We start from the raw sequence: 20,429 nt of genomic DNA, 5'->3' as shown, positions 1-20,429 counted from the left end.
TAAAATACATTTGCACTCAGATCCTCTTACTATATTTATGGGGAAAAAAGGAGATATCACAAATAAAATGTAGCTTTCCCTTTCCTAGGCAAAGAACGCCTGTAATAAATTCACAAATGGAAAAAAGGGTATTAAAAGAAGTTGACTCAGATATAATCAATCTAGTCCATTAATTCACTTCAGTCCCTTCTATTTACCAAGGGACCTCTAAACAGGTCAGAGTTTCTCTTTATTTCAAAACATTCATTCAGAATTCTTTTTTTTTTTTTTTTTTTGGAAGAAGTATCTTATTGATTTGCAGTTAAATCAAGTGTGAGCGTGGACAGACAGAAATGCCTATGGCAGTATTAGCCTGAATATTAGAAAGACAACAGATTCCCAGAGGTCTGGTTGGAGCTATCCTTCAATTATTTATAGCCCTATTTCTAACCACCATTATCCCTACACAAACACCAAACAAGTTGACTTGTAATTTCATGACCACAATTTTCACACTATTGTTCTAAAGCTTGAGGCTCATCGGACAAGGTATTTGGAAGACATGATGGTTAAAAGGACAGAGGCAGGCACCTCATTTACCTTTTTATTTTTGAGGCTAATAAAAAAGATTTTAATGGATTGCCCTAGAAACACTAATGTTGAGTTTCTATCTGTTGAGCCAGCTGCCAGACAATGCCTGGGAGGGTGGCTGTAGGTGGCTGGACAGAGAGGAATGCCTAAAGCATTGAGAATCTGGGAGAGAGCATGGCAGTAGTGAAAGCAGAAGAGACTTGAGAACCAGAGCCAACTTAGGAATGGATGACCACGCGGGGTGCCACAGTTACGTGTGAGAAGGGTGCATCATGGTGAAGAGGTAGGAGCACAGCTGGTGGGTAAAGCTTCCCCTGGAGATGTTAGCTCCCTGCCCCACCTCTGCCCAGAGCCCCATCGACTCCCCCATTTGCCATCCCCCCAGTAAAACAAGTTTGTTTAAATTTTCAGCATTTAAAATAAAACAGCATAGCATTCCCTTAAAGCAGTGGTTCTCAAACTTTTTGGCCCACAGCCCACTCTGCTTAACACAAATCCTTCTGTGGACCACCAGCTCACCACCCCATTGGAAAATGGACGCAGGGTGGGGTGGAGGAGTCTGGCTGGGAGGATGCATGCAGGAATGAGCTAGGGGTAGGAGTTTGGCCAGGATTCTGGCCAATGGGAGCACTGGGAAAAGCCTCCGAGTGAGCAGGTTCCTGCGCTGCCATTTCCCCAGCTGGGGGAGGGCAGCGTGGCAGTGCACAGAGCTGCTGCCTCTACTCTGTGAGCTGGATCCGGCCTATGAGACTCACACAGTAGGAAATTCACACAGTAGAAAACCAACTTTGCAAGAAGGGGCATGCGGGGTTGGAGCACCTGTGCAGGTTCCCCACTGTGGAGCCAGGGGCAGGTGGCGGGGGGGTGAGCCCTGAGCCTGCGGCCCACCTGCAAAATGGTCACGGACCACTAGTGGACAGTGCACCACAATAGGAACAACTGCCTTAAAGGAATAATGGACTTAATACTTGTACTGTCCAGGAGAGGGCTGAGCAGTAGAAGACATACATTTCTGGGGAACCTGGGAGTATACTGGGATCACTCTGCAGCATAACCACAGCTGGTAAGAACCAAGCCATGACTGGCTCAGCACACAAACATACTGGGTAGCGAATACATGATGCTGGACGATATTTGTGAGCAGTCAAGCTTGGAAACTACAGCAGCACGGCAGTATAAGGGGCACCCCAGATTACAAGGCCGGGGTGACACAGCTACTCGTTAGTCTGGATTACGTCCCAGTATGTCGAAGTGGCACATTGCACACTTACTATACAACCTTCACAGGTTCCAGAATCAAGTAATACAAGGGGTTGGTCTTCACCACTAAGGGACTGAAAGTTGTAGATTCAGGTTCTCTCGCACCACCTTTGGATGGATGTGTGCGTACTCACAGGTGCACATACACACTTAGTCCTTATTGCTTTATTTTCTCTCCCTTTTGCCAATCTGTTTTCTGGTCAACTCGTTTATAATCTTCGTGACATGGACTATCTTTCTCTTCATTTAGAAGAGATAGAGCCTAGAACATTTAGGCTCTGCTGTAATATACAAAGAGGATTCCACAGTGGAAAACCTAAAATGTCTTCTTCCTTTGAGAGAGAGATGTTTGCTCTAGCCTTTAGTTATATTGCCCTCACTGGCTGCAGCTCCTGCAAAGGAGCATGGAGTGAGAGAGGGTCTGTACACATTTATGGACATGAGTGCCCCTCTACTGAGTCAGTCTTAATTCCTGATCCACCCTTTCTCTACAAACACAGTAAGTGTTATGCTTTTCTTCAAACTCACTAAAATCTACACTAATCCTTAATCCAGGATATTCCTCTGTACTCATATGCCTTCCCTCTCCAGCCCTCTATCAACACAGTGAACTCAGTCACCAAGCTATGACTGTGGGGTAAATATAAGTAAATGCTGTTCATGGATGCTCATGTCATATGTGGCCAGATATCTGGCCTATTCCACTCATTTTCCCCCTTTATTATTCCTGTCCTCTTATACTTTTACCTTTTCACAGAGCTGGTTTCTTTTTTAAGCAGTGCTAAAGAATAGCCTTAACTCTGTGTTAAGTGCTAAGAAGAACACTTTAGCTTCAAAGTAGGGCCACTCACGTCCTTAAATCAGTTTGTAGACAATGTAATATAATTAGAGTTTTCTTGCGCCTATGTTTTTAAACTTCAGTGCCCCTATTTTCTGTGGAGAATTAAATGCTTTCCTCTCAGAATTCATGAGCAGAACAAGCCTTTTTTAAATATGCATCTAGAGAGAAAGTGTGTGTGACTGACTGCTCATTCCGGTATTTATATCTAGTACAAAACCCCAAGACTTTCACACATCAAACATAATCAAACAATGTACAGTTTTAAAAACACAATGTTGAATCAATTATCCTATAGGTAGGCAGTATAATTCTCTTCTGCCTACAATTAGATCATTAAATATTTTTAAAAGGACATGAATAACTGAAATAGTCAATAAGCTATTCAACGCTAACTAACAAGAAAGCAATTACCACAAAGAAATCATTAAAAACAACTCATTGTCTCTTCTTCCAAGGCTGCACACGGACACACAGTAAAAATTGCAAAAAACTAAAAAGCAAAGCCAACTGAATAGCTACTTTGGCCATTATATATTGACCATGTACTTAAACACCATGGTTACTAGACAGTTTTGTTAAATTCATTTCAGTCAGCAGTATTCTTCCTATAGGACAGTGCATGAAAAACAAAGGCCGCAGACAATCATCTCTCTGTACAGGAAAAAAATGAAGCCTTTTTTCCAATGATAAAAAACCAGGTCATAGTGGGAAGCAACAGGAGGGGGAAAAAATAGAGCATAAGAAAGAATGACTAAACAATTCACCACTACATGTTACAATGGCTTTTACAAAAGTTACCAAGCAGGAAAGATTCACTAATTTCTCTAAAACCTAGATTACTACGCAAGATAGATTGTTTCTGTACAAAAGTGTATGGTTTTATATATAGGGATATGGAAATAATTTGGCTTAGCTACTCCTGTTCATTAAAAAGAATAGTTTTTCTGCGCTTTTGCTAAAAGTCCTAATTTAAAAAAATCGAATGCCATTGTGATTATAATAAGCATCAATTTAGAAACCAGTGGTCAGCCATTAAGCCAGCTGGTCTTCTCTACAATTATATTAATCACAATGAAACCACTGGTGCTGAGAGAGTATTATTTGAGTAAGGATGCAAAGTAACTATCCAAAAGCTACTTAAATGAAAACAATGATTCAGGCATCATGGATGCCAACAAGATAACATTAGCAAATAATGTCAATGGACCACATTAAATCAGTGTTATTGTAAAACTTTTAGAAGATGAGCCCCGATTCAGGAATATGAAACCAATCATTTCCTTACTTCCCCCAATCCAACTTCTATTTTGTTGCTGAAGGCAGGTCCTTCCTAATTTGGACAATCACTACAGTTTGGTCCCCTCCTTGGAGAATAGTGAGTGTAGATCTTCCTAATAGAATACTTTTTTTAAAAAAATCTTGAGTCATGACAAAAAGTTAACGTTGACATTTAAAACAAGAACATGAGCATCAAAATTAAACCCCACTGAAAAGAAAAAGGCAGTTCATACCTCAGAGCGCTGGTTTAGGCTCTCTGGGAACTCAGGTAAATGGATCTCCATCTGTTACACTCACTTCATGTTTTCAAGATTTCCTTTACAGCCCTAACAGCTGAAGACACAGTTTTCATGTGGGGGTGGAGGGTGAGATTCTGGAGAATAATTGAGGTCTGTGCATACTTCCCCAGCCAGCCCTCCACTCTCCCAAGGTAGCATGCCTCTCGCTGCGTAACGCTGCATTAAATCAGCATTTTAAAAACTCTAAAATAGCATTAAGAAGCTGCCGACAAGTTTGTCAAGTGATTTTCCACATTAAAAAAATGCCATCAGCCTGGGCATCTTATTTGCCATTATGGATCAGATCTGGGCTGAGCCTGAGAGACATTGAATAACTACAAAGCCCTGCCACTTCAGGATCAGATCCTTATGGGGTAGGGAGAGAAGGTCAAATAAGTTCAGGGTTTTCCAGTTAAATCACAGATGTGAAATGAGTCCTAGTATTTTTTTTCCACAGATGTAGGGGTGCAATCTAAAGTAGGTTTACACTGCTTTTTGGCGCATGCCTCCCAACCCAATGCAGGCAGACACATGCAAGCTCTGCTTGAGCTATCATGCTAAAAACAGCTATGTGGACACTGTAGTACAGGGGCTGGCATGCATTAGCCAACCAAGATCAGACTCGAGGGTCAGGCAAACTCATACGTTGGTGGCTAGCCTATGCTACTGCTCCTGCCTCAAAGTCCACATTGCTATTTTTAAGCACACTACATTGAGCAGAACTGAACTCATCTCTGTCTACCTGGGCTGGGAGACATGCTCCCAGCTGCAGAGCACACATACTTTTTGGTGTGTTTAGCTCCCTCTTTGGGTACTATCTGTACATAAAGGAGCAGCAGGTCCAAGCCCTTAATGTTTTTTGTCTAAGAGGAGAACAAATGAGGCCACAAATTGAACTAGTAAAACACCTAAGCAGCAGCTAATCTCTATTCTTTTAGCAAAAAGGAAGTTTCACGTCTTTCTTGAAACGACTCTACCATCTTCAGATGGATAGATGGCAAAGCTCTGTCCTGTAGTTTTCTCCACATTTAGGAAAATTTGGAAAGTAGGGGAAGGAGATTAAAGCTGTTGTTTTGTAGGGGAAGGAGATTAAAGCAGTTTCTGCTAACGTGAGTATTAAAACAGTTTCCTTGCTCATGGTGCAGCAGATAAAAATATGTCAAAACAATCATGTAAAGTGATTTTCTAGATGAAGTGCTTTCCTGACCTAGATATTGTAAAATGGTTTCTGACAGTGTTTTAAAATTAATCCACACTCACTAAGCAAATTGTGTTTAAACCATGTTAGCAGAAGCTTCTTTTAAAACTCATTTCAAAGCTGGTTCCTACTAGGACTGAACTCCAGTTTAAATGGGACAACACACTTTGATACTTGAATCCAGGCTTTACAGTTAAACCAATAAACACAACTCACTTTTACATTTGCTGTAAGATATAACAATTGCGATGTGACTTACCTTTAACAATTTGCTTAGCGCAGGCATTATAAACTTGTTCCTGGGTTGTGTTTGGTGGTAACACTCTATCAAAGACATAAGGCTTTGCCTGCTGAAATAATAAAACACTGTTTTAGAAAGTTATAAAACCCTGTAACAAAAGCAGTAAGAAGACAAAACCCATTTAGTACCCACCATGTTTAAATTAGGGAAAGTGTCCAGTCCAATGCAAAAGAAATAATGATTATTTCGGGGAACAAAACAAAGACTGAATGGCACATCTAATGACTGAAATTTTGTTCTGAGTCATTAGCAAATATGTTTTCCTTAAATTTCCTCTGTATTTGGCTTATTAAATTAGATAAAGTTAAAGAAAGTGTCAGGAAACAATAGACTAAAATGTAATCCTAGTGTACTACTGTAATCCTGAGCACTTCCCCCTCTCTCCCAGGATTTGAGAGAAGATCCATATTTCCCACCCAAATCTCTGATTGAAAAGGAATCTGTATCAATGTTCATCACAACTTTCTACCTTTTTAACTGTATGGGTAATGATTACTGAAGACTGACCAAATCAATTCAAATTATCAGTTTTCAAAGACCCACATTTCTGCCCATCCATCCCCAAACCAATCTTGACGGTTAGCACATTTTGATTTGGCCAGAACAGCTGGACTTCTGCTAAGTTAAAGCATAGCAGTAACCACAGAAAATAAACTAAGGCCTAACCAGTTAGTAGACTATATGCCTAGCTATTGTGGATTGGTTTTTTACTCCAAGAATTATGAGATTTTCAACCTCAACATTAGGAATGCTTCTGTGTACTAGAAACCAATATGAAAGTAAAGCATGTATTTATATGTAACAAAACAAAAACATTCAGCTTTGGAGATTTTATCAGGTTGCAGAGGATGATCCTGTCATAGAAATTAAGTTAGCCCTGGCTTCTAAATACCATAGCAAATGGCGCACTAAAAATACCTGAATAAATAAGGGGAAATTATGTGCATGCATTAACAAAGTTGAATCCGCTTATCTTCCTTCTGTCAGCAACATGTATTGGTGACAAAGAAATACATGCTAACTATCCTGAAATAAACCTTTGACATAGAATGACAGAATGCGAGAACTGGAAGGGACCTCGAGAGGTCATCGAGTCCAGTCCCCTGCCCTCATGGCAGGACTCAGTACCATCTAGACTCTAGACCATCCCAGATAGCTGTCTGTCTAACTTGCTCTTAAATATATCCAGAAATAGAGATTCCACAACCTCCCTAGCCAATTTATTCCACTGTTTAATTACCCTGACAGTTAGGAAGTTTTTCCTAATGTCCAACCTAAACTTCCCTTGCTGCAGTTTAACACCACTGCTTTATGTCCTATCCTCAGAGACCAAGGAGAACAATTTTCCTCCCTCTTTCTTGTGACACCCTTTTAGATCTCTGAAAACCACTATCATGTCCCCTCAGCCTTCTCCTTTCCAAACTAAAGGAGCTCAATTCTTTCAGTCTTCCTTCATAGGTCCTGTTCTCTAGACCTTTCATCATTCTTGTTGCTCTTCTCTGGACCTTCTCCAATTACTCCACATCTTTCTTGAAATATGGTGCCCAGAACTGAACACAATACTCCAATTGAGGCCTAATCAGCGCAGAGTAGAGTGAAAGAATGACTTCTCGTGCCTTGCTCACAACACTCATAACGCATGCAAGCATCATGTTTGCTTTTTTTTACAACAGCGTCACACTGTTGACTCATATTTAGCTTGTGGTCCACTATGACCCCAAGTGCACGGCAGGGAGACAGGAGCAAAGCCGCAGAGGGACCTCTGTGCCTCCGCGGCTTTTCTCAGGTCTCCCTGGTCTGCTGGTCAGACCAGGCTTTTGTTGCGGGACGCCTGGAGTAGAGCAGCTGGGGTGCTGCCGGGTTGGTCCTGCGGGGACCTACCCGGCAGCACCCCAGCTGTTCTGTCCCAGGAGTCCAGATTCAGCCGCTTTTGAAACTGATCAGTGGCTGATTCCAGGAAGCCGGGGGCAGAGCAACTCTGCCTAGGGCTTCCTGTAGTCAGCCGCTGATCAGTTTCAGCAGCGGCTGAATCTGGAGCCAGTTCCGACATACATACAAATTCAACTTAAGAACAAACCTATAGTCCCTATCTTGTACGTAACCCGGGGACTGCCTGTACTCCTTCCTAGACAGTCAATTCCCATTCTGTATGTGACATGGAAGACAAAAAAAAAATCTACCTTTTAATAAAACTAGCTTCCTCACAGATCAATAAAAACATGCAAATGCTAGGCTATCATGTAATGTAAGATTTCTTCAGTGACCACCACAGAGAACAGAAGCCAATTCTTCTCTATTTTGCTATCAAATAATGTAATATTTCCAATCCAAGACTGGTGTTCTGACACTGCACTTAAATCCCTGTAATGAGTAAAGTTACTGATGGATGGCTAAATCTGACAATGGTCTCATGATTTGTCTATCGTCCAGTCATATCTGCCACTTGTAATTGGCTGTTCAAATAACTGTGCTTGATTCACCATTGTAGCTTTTAAGGATATAAAACAATGGCTGTAATTGTTAAACATCTTAGCGGTTACATGGTTACACATACTGGGAGGTCTGCATTATAAAACATATGCTGCTGGCTCTGTTCTCAGGGAGCAGGTTGCACTGTAGAATCTGCAGTATAAGCTTTATACTGTGGAGCAGCAAACAGCTCCCCAGGAGCAGGGCCAGCAGCTGGAGCCAGTGTGCACGGGAACCAGGTTATATGCACTGGCTTGTGGTTGTCAATCTACACTAAAGTTTATACAGCAGAGCCCACAGCACGGGCAACAGCAAGCTCCCCGTGAGCAGGGCTGGCAGCCGGGAACTAGCTCATGCTGGTGAAGAGTTTAACCATAACAGAAACAGATAATCTGATGCTTATCCATTATCTATTTAAACAGTTACACTGTTACATCCCTAGCTGCTCTGATTTATTTTTAGCTAGCCATGCACCTGATGACTTTGTCATTCTGAATGTTCTCAAACTGCAGTAAAATACATAAAGCAGAATACTAGAAAAATCTCAGCCTTAAGATATAAAACTGTAGATAAGAATATACATTGCCATTTTTTTAAAAGCTGGAGGTACATAAAACTATGTACTGTCCTGTTATAATAAAGCATGCATGGTATATTCTCAAAGCACAGAACTTTAGAGGCATATGGGAAATGAATGTAGTTGCCTGTCCATCTCACACTCATACACCTTTTTTTATATCCTAAAGGTTTATCTACATAGAGAAAAGTTAGTCTATAAGGTGCCACAGGACTCCTCGTCGCTTTTGCAAACTCAGACTAACACGGCTACCCCTCTGATACTTGACTACATAGAGAAGTTATTCCTGAATAAAGAAGGTGTGAATTTCAAAAAAATGCAGGTTTGACCTCCCTTGTCCGGTACCCTTGGGACCTGAGCCATCTTGGACCACTGAGTTTGCCAGACCAAGGGAAGTCAATGATCCCCTGCTGGCTGCTCCACTGCTGGCTCCTCTCATCCTCCTACCCATCTGCTGTGCCGGGAGCTCCACAGGGTTCCCCCTGCCAGACACCGTGTTGACACCAAGAGGTTCCCAAGGGTTCCCCAGCCAGTGCTGTCCAGCTGCCGCCAGCCCCGTTCAGCTACTGCTTGCCCTGATACCTCCAGAGGCTCTTCAGGGTTTCCCTGCCCTAGGCTGCCCAGCCACTGCTGGCCCCACTGCTACTGAGGGTTTCCTGGGGTTCCGTTGCCACTGGGAATTCGATTTCAAAATGGCGGCCGGACACAATTATGCTAATTAAATCCCGTGCTTCATTAGCAATTTCTGTACACTACATTTGCATCCCTATCTCGAGATAGTGAGCAAGTGTAGACATACCCATAGATATTTGCCCCAGGTTAGGGTTAAGGCCCAGTAGCCGAGCAATACAGGAAACCTTGAACTATGCTGTTACACCACGTGCATAGAGAACACCAGTCTCCAAGGCAAATGAATCTAGCTGTATCATGAATGTTCAACAACAAAAAGTACCAGAGGTCTTCAAGAGCTCAGTTAGACAATCAGAATTTTGCTGTACACAGCTGGAAGGGAAATATTTTACCATAAGCACTCTCTGCAAGTTGCAAGCATTACATTGTTTTATTGTTCAAATGAAAGCGTTAAAGAGCATGCACAAGCTGCTCAAAAATGCCATGTAGGTTAAACTACCTCATACAATTCCCTTGAAAGAAATGCCAATTCATTTATTTTACATCATTGCTAGCAGTCTCACCACATTAATTTTCAAACCAGATGATCTCTTGCACTTCAGAAAGCAGAGCTTCAAAACTTATAGACTCACAGCAAGAATAAGTATGGAAAATCAGGCTGCTTAATTCATCACAGCTGTCTATAACCCAGACATTAACTTTTGACCTTATGAGGCATCCCTGAAATCACACACTAAAATTAGAGATGGACCCAAGGCACAAGTTTGGACAAGCATTCAAATTCCTAGAGTGGGGAGCAGTTTAGATCCAGGGCTTCGGTATAATAAATAGGGCTCCGCCAAATTCACAACCATAAAAAACACATCATAGGCCATTAAATCTGGTCTTCCCTCTTCTCCTTTGCCTGAAATCTGGTCTTTTGTGTATTTTTACCCTATACCATAAAGATTTCACTGGGGGAGACCCTCAAACTGTGGGTCCTGACCCAAAAAGGGGGCTTGGGATATTGTTACCCTCACTTCTGTGCTGCTTCCTACAGATCTGGCTTTTGACCCCTCTGCATTCAAAACAGGCATCTGCCTTTAGAAGGAAAAGAGACAGAGAAAGAAAACCCCTGCTCTCAGTTCAAGTGCTCTGACCTGACTCAGTCTGCACCAGCCAAAACTGCAATTGCAGGAAGAAGACCCATTCAGCTTCAGAGTAGGACAGGCCTAGTGCAGACAGAATCTTCAGGGAACTCAGATACTAAAACAGCATGTGCGCACTGTAATTTTGCTATTTTTGAGACTGAACCTAGGAGAAAGTACCGTGAAGAATGCCATGCACAGAGAGCTCTCTCCCCACAGATGTACAAATCTAGCAACTGTGGGCAACAGCAGCACTTCAGCTAATTAGGTGTTAAGAGTAAGAAAGGGAGAGGGATGGTTTGTCCCAGACACATAGAAAGACAGGATGCAAGGGATGTGGTTTAGTCAACTTTTCTAGGTTATTGGACCCCTTTCAGAAGCCTGATTTGTTTTATATACCCTCAAGTTTCACCTCATTGAACCACTTACTTACAAAAATCAAACAAAAACACAAAAAAGTGTCACAGAACACCATTACTGACAAATTGTTTACCTTCCCATTTTATTGAATAATTACAAAATCAAATGGACTATAAGTATTGTACTTACATATCAGTGTACAGTAGAGAGAGCAGTATAATCAAGTCTGTATGGAATGAAGACCTGCACTGCACACCTGACACAAGGAGGCACCAGCACTTAGCTTGGCTGCCTCCCCCAGAAACCCAACAGGGCTCTCTCTCAGTTAATAGTTTCTGCTGTCACAACCGCCAAAACTATATCCTCTCCCCCGCTGGGGAGGGGGACCCCACTGTGCATAGATAACTCAGGGACCAACTATGACATTTTTGTGAAGAATTACAAAAGTTCCCCATTTCCCAGGATTCATACATCTTCTAGCCTCATCAAACCTGGCAGCTTCCTACAACTCCTTCTACTAAAATATATTGCACCAGCCTACAGTCACCCGTAGGAAAAGATCTTGCAACTGCCCTAATCTTCTGTGCCATGATTAGTAAATCAGCCCCCTTGCAGATTCTGGAATATTATTGTACACCTGGGTGAAAACTCATTTCAGATGGCTACTTCCTGTGGCCTATAGGGCTAACCTGCTTGCTTGTAGATATATTTCCTTATAGATTTCTTATTGCTTTCTGGTTTTGATTGTGTGTATTATAATAGGTTTAAATTAAAGCAGTTTGGCTGTAACATAAGGGACCTATAAGTCACATCCTGTATGCTGACCTAAGGCAAAGTTAGCATATCTATGTCTAGGCCCTTTCACCCAGCCAGGTAGCACAGTTGGTTTACATGTGTCTGGGAACTTCCACATAGATAGCAAAGTCCATGTGCATATATTTAGAGCCTTTCACAAGATAGAGCAACTGTCAATGGCACAAGGATTTCCAAATACATCCTCAATCTTAACAGGTAGACTACAACTTGGAGAAATAGGAAATAACCAGTTAAGATGAGACCGAATGACCAGTTAAGACAGAAATAACAAATAGAATACAGAACCATATAACCATTGTAACCAATTGACATATGTGATAATACGCTGAGATCAATGTGAGAGAGAGACATGTCACCATTAGTAAGGTGAGAAAAGACAAAGAAGAAGAAAAGGAATCATTTCCTACTGGGGGAGGGATGGCTGCATCCTTCCAGACGGCTTTTTAAAATGGCAAAAAATATCCAGGATTTTTTGCCCTGCAAAGAAGATCGGGGAGGGGGCAGCAGCACGTGCCTGTCAAATGGAATGTTCGGAGCCGCACATCCAACTGTTCACAGCCGCTCTCTGTACCTGGAGAGAAAAGCACGTGGTGGCAGCAGCTCTGGTGAGACCCAGGACGTTACCCTCCATCCTGCTAGATTTATGTCCCTGGTTCTGCAGGAGGGGTGGGTGCATTGGGTTAGAGCAGGAGGGCTAGGGATGCCTGGCTCAGCCGAAGGGATGTGTTAGAGCAGGGGGGCTGGAGGTGCCTGGCTCTGCAGGAGGGGTGGGTGCATTGGGTTAGAGCAGGAGGGCTGTGCGAGTAGCCTGGTTCTGGGGGAGGGCAGGGGCACTGGGTTAGAGCAAGGAACTGGGCGTTAGAATATCTGGCTTTTTTCCTTTCCTGTCGGTGGAGAGTGGGTCTGTTGGTTAGATTTGGGGGTTCCAGACTCAGCCCTGTGAGGACTGTGGGAGCTGGTGCTTGGTGGGGCAAACAGGGCAAAGGAAGGGATTCTGGGAAGCAAGATCCCTGGGTTCATTTTCTAGCCATGCCACTTCTCCCCTTGGTGCCTTTAACTTCATGCCCCAGGATGAGCCCCAGCCAGCAGCCTCCCTGGCCCCCCACTCTCTCGTCCTGGCCCCGCAGCAGCCCCGGCTGCTGGCTGGTTGGCAGTGCCACTGGAGCCCATGCTGCTGCACTTCTTCGGACAGGGCAGCAGGGAAGCGAGAGCCCCATGAGAATCAGCAGGGGCAGCAGCAGCCCCGGCAGCACCAAGGCATCAGCCTGATCCCCGAGCCTGGCACTCATGGGGACGAGTTTGCCGGCTCCCAAGCCTGGCCTCCTGTGCAAGGGGAGCAGACACCGCCACAGTGGCACGGCAAGCACCAGGTTTCCTCTTCTTTTGAAAGTTCAAATATGGTCACCCTAACATATTATAAAAGTGATATTCCAGCCTAGGGGCATTAGGAGAAGGAGATTTAGTCCTTGGGAGGTGCCAGAATGATGACCACTGGTGATAATGGGAAAGGTGATGAAGACGACAATGGATAACTTTTCAGGTTGTTCTAGAAGGAATGGTGTGAGTACAGGCAGTCCCCGGGTTACGTACAAGATAGGGACTGTAGGTTTGTTCTTAAGTTGAATTTGTATGTAAGTCAGAACTGGTACATATTGTAGGGGAAACTCTAGCCAAACATTTCTCCAGAGCTCAGTTCTATTCTCCCACACCTCACTTCCCTCAGTCCTTTATTCTCAAGCTGAGGTGTCTGCTGAGAAAAGCTGCTCCGTGTCTCCCTAGTCTGCTGTGGGGGGCGCTAGCTTCGCATCTCCCTGGTCTGCTGGGGGGGAAGCAGCTAGTGCAGGGTTGCCTCACCCTGTTTGTAAGTAGGGATCCGATGTAAGTCGGATCCATGTAACCCGGGGACTGCCTGTATACAGAAATGCAGACACACATTCCCTGTCTATCTTGTTAAGCTGTAGTGTTTGTCTGTGCTAAATGTATTTGTAAATATACAAGATTTCCTATAGTATTGAGTGTTGCAACTGTACACATGACTCAGTTCCTGACTCGAGAACTGGGTCTAATCCTGGGACAAGAACCTGTCAGCCTTCAAAGTAGTAATTGGAAATTCGTAAGTAATCTATTTAACACACAATCTAAAGAGCAGGCAATGTTCCTGTCTCCTAAGGTCTTGTGAAAGAGGGGCATCAGCTGATCCCAAAGCACAGCACTCTTTTGAGGCCAACTCAGATTCATCTTGCCACTGAGGCTCAACTGTGAAGCTCCAGAGGACCCAATGCACAATACTCTCTGTCCACAGTCCCAACACCTGGCCTCACAATCCATTTCCTTGCTGGAAATGCCCCTGGAGTCACATCAACTCAGATCTCCTCCTTTTCATGTGCTAGTATATCTAAGTTCCACTTCAGTGCATCTGACAAAGTGGAAATTTCTTTGTCCATGAAAGCTTATGACCAAATAAATCTGTTAGTCTTTAAGGTGCCATGGGCTTCCTCGTTGTTATTCACTTTGCCACTCACCTCACCATTTCTTATTGTTTTGACACACTCAGAATTAGTTTCAAATCTCATTCCCCAGCTGCACAGTAGGGATGTAAAATCCCTACCTACCCCCACCCACCCTGCGAGTGACCAGACAGCCACCACAGGATAAGGGTTACTCCCAAGAACCCCTTAAAAAAAGTACCCCCTATGCACCCACACCTCCCCCAGAGCCAGGCACCTCCCAGCCTCCCCACTCTAACCCACTGCCCCTCCCGACCCCCAGAGCCAGGCACTGGACATACAATAACCCTACCTCTGAAGTGCCTGCTCCTACCGCCCAGCCCAGCCTATGTAGCTTGACTGCAGGGAGCAAGTGGTCCACCAACGCTGGGCTCGCTGCGAGGGGCTGTGAGCTCCCACTCTAGCGCGGTGTCCCTATTGTATCACCTGGGGGCAACTGCCCCCACCCCCTCTCGCTATGTCACTGATGCGGGGTGGGGGGTCATTTGGAGTAAAATATATTGTGCTACTTCACCGCTTTTAGCTCCTCTCCACAGCCTCACGGGGAAGAGGCAATGGGGATGCGTTGTACGGAGCTGCTGGTGGGGGTGGGCTCCAGGTTCAGCCACTCTCCCCACTGGAGCACCCCAGGGAGACTGCTGGAGAGGAAACAAACTGGGAGAGGCAGCCGAGGAATTGATTTTTTCCCCCTGCCCAAACTGGCCCCCCAACTTGGAACTGCCCTGTGTCTCACTGGAGCCGCCGCCGCAGCCATGCACTTTTCCCACCAGTGCTGGGGCACGTGCACAGAGCGGCTGTTAACATCCGGGTGCACGGCTCCAAACATTCAATTTGATAGGCACTATACGCCACTCCCTCCCCGATCCCCTTTGCAGGGCAAAATCCTGGACATTTTTTGCCAAATTTCACTTGTGTTGACATACCCCCCAGACTTCTCTTGTGTACCCCGAAGGGTATGCATACCACTGTTTGAGAAACACTGGTCTATGGGATAGAGGCAACAAGAGGGGAGAAAGCAACTAGTCGCTTACTTCCCTAATATAAACCTGGACGTTCAAGATGTTGGTTGCTTTGTAAGAACTACCAAGATTCCAGAGGTCTAGCTGCATCTGAATGACCGGCTAGCTCCAAATACCAACTCTCAAATTTCATGTAACTTGCATTCAACTGATTTGAAGATCTGGCCTTTGCCACTGTGGAACAACTCCTGGTTTATACGTCAGAATCATCTCTCACACACATCAATCTTGTGGATGATTACTGCCATTAGGAAGTGAAAGACTTCCTGAAGAGATAAACAACTACTCTGGGTGGAGAGGGACCTCAAACTAGACTCTTGAGGGCTCAGGTTTTAATATACCCTCCCCACTATTTGCAAGAGCCAGTGGCTTACTTGAGCTTTGACAGCCCCCCGCCAGAGTTGATGGGCCTCCCTCTCTCAGTGAGTTTCCACTGACAACAATCAAGGGAGAGGGGATTCTTAAATGAGCCACTACCTCCTCCCCACCCCCATTAATCCAGCTCCATTAATGCCTTTGAAGTGCATTCAAGGGTGTGACCCTGACTGGCTGACAGTAACTATCATTTAGTGGCAGCAAATGCTTTTGATCCTCTCAGAAGGGAAGAACAGTTTTAGACTATATAGCATGCTTACTAGTTGGATTGTATTTAACTATGACTTGGAAGAAATTGTCATTATTCGGCATCATTGCTAATTCATGTCAGATTTTTGGTGTTGATGCTAAAATTAATAAAATAGAATTGGGTTTAACATATCAAGCAAAATACATTCACCAGGACATAGAAAGTACTAACATAAATAATATATATGAAGTCATATGATTATATATATTAGCGCATTCATATTTATATCACACACACTTTAAAAATGACACCATTCACATGCAACACAAACAAGAATAGAATATTTGTCGCATGCCTAAAAGACGACATAAGAACATACGTTTTAGAGAGAATGGAAAGCAATGTATTATCCGAGGCACTCAATCTTTAACTCAGCCTCCCCATGTCTAATACTGGTATTATTGCCAAGAACAGATATTTCATGTCATCTTCCTAGCCTATATTAGTTTTGAAACATATCTTACTACATTAAGTTTAAGGCCATCTTACATTTTAAGTGTAGAGACCAGATTGATACATCATGACTGCTATATCAAATTTGTTCCATTTACAAGAAGAAAGAGCTAACAGCATTCCCTTGAAAGTCAGTCTTGGATTTGAACATCTAAATGGGGTCTTTCTTCACAAATAATATAGCTACAAACTTAGTTTACAATTCCTGCTGATGCACAAGGACAAGCAGAACCCATCTCACACTCCCATGGCTATCTTAGCTTCAGAGTACGAGCAGAATTATCATTAATAGAAATGTATTTGGAAAGTCAACCTTTAACAAGTTTGATTAAATAAAAAGGAAGAGGCCATTTCTAACCATAACTTCTGGGTTTTTTTTAAATAAAGAGAACAGGTTAAATACAAGAAGATTTAAAGAAAGGTGTAAGAAAGGGTTTTACAGATAACTAAATTACTCAGCTCATAATTCTTCTGGATACAATAATTAATGCATGCCAACAGCATTTCCCATTAACTATTACATCCTGATAATAATTCTAATCCTCAACTGAAAAATAAATGAGACCAAGCAATTATGTACAAAACAGGCACTGAAGAGCAATTCAAGTTAGGAAATAGCTTCTGACAGACCACACAGCAGACTTGAGTATTTTGCTGGGGTTGCTGGAATCTAGCACACAGCTGCAGTGCAATTTTTAACTTTTATTCTCTGCAGAAAGAATCTTTAACCTTTTGTGACATGATCAAAGAATACAGGAACTTTACACCATGAAATTGTTGATACAGTGGAATAGTTTGCCATCTAGAAATAGAAGTAAAAGTCTCTCAGATTTAGTTTCATCTGAATTAATGTTAAGATAATAGGCTCAGAAACTGTGCTCTTTGAAAATGCCTTAGAACATCAGAACATTAACATAAAAGGTTTTCACAACACAATGAAGCCAACCTAAATAGCTAACTGATAAAAATGAATTATTTAAGTACCTGACCATTCCATAAGTCTATAGTTACAGCAGCAACCACCAATAAAGCCAGGTCTACATTAGACCCGGCAGCTTGGCTGAAGGTACACAACTCCAGCTATGTAGAATACTGAGCTGGAGTTGGATTACCTTAAATCGAGCTTGGTGGCATCCCCACAGAATGCTTCCGGCAGCTTCCCTTACTCCTTGCAAAAGCAGGATTACAGGATACCGGCGGGGGCGCCCTCGGAGTTTGATTTGGTGAGTCTTTACTAGACTTGCTAAATCGAACTCTGGAAGATCGACTGCGGTAGTGGTCTTCTTCTGTTCACTGTAGTCAAGGCCTAAATGAATGGAAGATGCAGTTTTCTTTAGCTTAGAGGTACAGAGGTAAGGACTGTTTTAGGCCATCTAACCCAGTCCCTCACCACTGCAGGATTGTTTTCTACAGTTCAACTTCCTATACTTAGCACAACTGTAAGTCCCCCCAGTGATAGAACTTTCAAAACTCCCTTGGAGCAGCTGTTCCATGGTAACAGGACTCTGTTAGGCAACTTCTTACACCATTTTACTGTACTTAATTTCACCCTATTACTCCAACTTACACTCCATTCCACAAAACATTCTTCTCCGTTATTTGTGATTAAACTGGTAGACAATCAAGTCCACTTACATAGAATCCATCTGTGGGTATGACCACACTGCAGTTAGACACCTGCAGAGAGTCAAGGCCAGCTGATTTGGGCTCACAAGGCTCAGGATCAAGGGCTGTTGAATGGTGATGTACATACTGGAGTCTGGGCTCCAGCCCAAGCTCTTGGCCCCTTCAAGACGGTAGGATCCCAGAACTCAGGCTGAACCCTGAGATTGAATGCCTACACTGCTGTTATATACCTGGATTTCTCTTATTTTCACTCCAATTCATCTGATGAAGTGGGTTTAACCCACAAATGCTCATGATGCTATATATTTGTGTTAGTTTAAAAACAATAGAGGTCCTGTGATACCTTAATGTTATAGACTAACACAGCTTTAATAAGGAACCTTTTACACATTTCTTGTTTGGAAAGGAAAGGCTTTGCCACAGAGTTTATATTATTAAACAAAGATGTGTCTGTATTGTCAAAACCACCACTGATTTTAAAAAAATCCTTCTGCGAGCTAGAGCTTGTTTTAATAAATAGCTTTTTGTTTCGGGTTGATCTGAAACTGCAATGGAAATCTATTAGATTTTCATGAAAATTACCTTGGTATAATCAATTGTAAATTACCAGAATCACTGGCTAGTAAACAAAGCAGAAACCGGAATTTTCTATTTTATATGTGGAAATCTGAAGCAAAGCAGTCATATATCAAGACTGAAAGTCAAAAAAGAATCCAGATGCATCAAGAGCTAGTGCTGAACTTTAATTGTAACACCTGTGTGTTGGGGTGCAGTCAAAAGACCCTTTGGGCTTGCTCTCCAGTGTGACGATCATGCCACCAATGCCTGCCTTATTGCTCTCTGTGGCTCCCCACCATCTTCTCCTGTTAAACTAGATCCTCTGGTCTCCCCCAGACAAGACACAGAGTTGGGGTTACTACCCTCCTGAAGAGCAAAGCAGACACTGATCTACTTCAGTTCTGGGAGAATGCAGTTCTAAGGCACAACACCCAAGGAACTAACCCCTAAAAGGGATCAAACCCCCCAAATAAATCCAGAAGTGTTATTAAATACCAGTTGGACCTCCCTTGTCTGACACACTCAGGAGTTGACTAGTCCTGAATGAGGAATTTTGCCAGACCAGGGGTGCTCATTTCTAGCCCCCCTGCCACCACTCAGCCTGGATCTGCTCCTGGCTCAGCTTCCAACCAGACAGCTCCCTCCCACCCCCACCACCAGGGCTCACAGCCACAGCAAGGCTGCAAGCCCCCCCCCACCTATCACTGGCAGCCCACCTGGATCCACCAGAGCACACTGGCGCTCTGATTACCTGGCTGCCAGCCCAGTTGGTCTTCTGTGACAGGCCTCCTGGTCGCCAGCTACCCTGCAGCTGGCCTCTCAACCCCGCACAGGGAACCTACCGCTGTCCCTCCCACAGACCACGGATCTTCCTGGACTAGAAATTCCTGGTTTAGAGAAGTTAAATCCTACTTTTTATACAGGTTGAAGTGGTTGCAATTGAAAACAGACAGATCAAAGTAAGCTACTAAATTAAAATGAAAAGAAAATGTATAGCTAGTGCTAAATCACTAAACTTATTGCAAACAGATTCTTACCCTAATGAGCAGTTCTTATTCTAGACATAATCTTCAGGTCAGATACTCTTTTACCTTGACCTGGGTCCCCAGCCCTTTGGATCCTTCCAGGGTTTTCTAAACTAGCCAAAGACCAAAGAGCTGATAGCTTCTCCTTACTTTAATAGTCTTTCCGCCAGGGTGGGAACCTTTTGTTCTCCAGGGAAAACTATCAGAGTCAAAATGAAATTCCAGTACCAGGTGGTGTAATCACATGTCTTACTAGTCCAATCACCTTTGGATTTATAGGACAAACTGTTTACAAATCATTAGGTTGATCACCAAGTCATTGTGGCCATCATGAACCAAGATAGGATATACAGATCCAGCAGACTGTAACATTAAAATTGATAGGTTATGGGAAGTATTTTGATCAAAATATCTGAGTTATGATTATTTATACTCATAAGCCAATTTTCATAAAGCATGGGAGGACTATCACAAAATCCATATCTCCTTTTACACCTTCTGTTTTGTTTGTATTAATCCATAACAAAGAAATCCAGAGTAAGAAGTGTTGGGCTGTCAAGGCTGTTATCCACTCTGAGTGCAGAAGTTGCAGGCCCATAAGAGACTTAAAAATACCCTGCCACTAAAAGTGTCTGCTTAAAAATTCCCCAAGGTCACGGATTCTCTGACTTTGGGTGTTATGTTGCCACCACCTAAATACAAAAGATCCCTTTGATAATTCAGGAAGACAGACATGGGAATTTCTTCCTGTGGGGTACCCTCAAGCTCTTTAACCCACCCACCAGAGTAAGCTTGAAAACAAACTGTAATTCCTTAATAGCAGACCTTTCATTCTCAGGGCACATGCGCACAGAACCTCCTGCCTTCTAGGACACAAGAATCAGAGCTTAGTCTTAAAAAGATGATTTTAA

The 20,429-nt window shown here is 43.3% G+C and overlaps 1 protein-coding gene across 2 annotated transcripts in view; it reads right to left on the bottom strand.

Moving 5' to 3' along the window:
- Positions 1 to 20,429, bottom strand: part of KIF5C (kinesin family member 5C) — a 139,394-nt gene that overhangs the window by 85,695 nt on the left and 33,270 nt on the right. Inside the window, exon 2 of one of the 2 annotated variants that reach the window (XM_075933348.1) lies at positions 5,685 to 5,775. In XM_075933348.1, the coding sequence (XP_075789463.1) occupies positions 5,685 to 5,775 (91 nt within the window). The remainder of the gene's footprint in view (positions 1 to 5,684; positions 5,776 to 20,429) is intronic. The other variant, XM_075933349.1, reaches the window with a different exon arrangement.

Source organism: Pelodiscus sinensis, chromosome 7 (genome assembly GCF_049634645.1).
Source record: "Pelodiscus sinensis isolate JC-2024 chromosome 7, ASM4963464v1, whole genome shotgun sequence".
NCBI lineage: Eukaryota > Metazoa > Chordata > Testudines > Trionychidae > Pelodiscus > Pelodiscus sinensis.
Note: the sequence above shows the minus strand (reverse complement) of the source record. Positions and strands in the feature narration are given on the sequence as shown.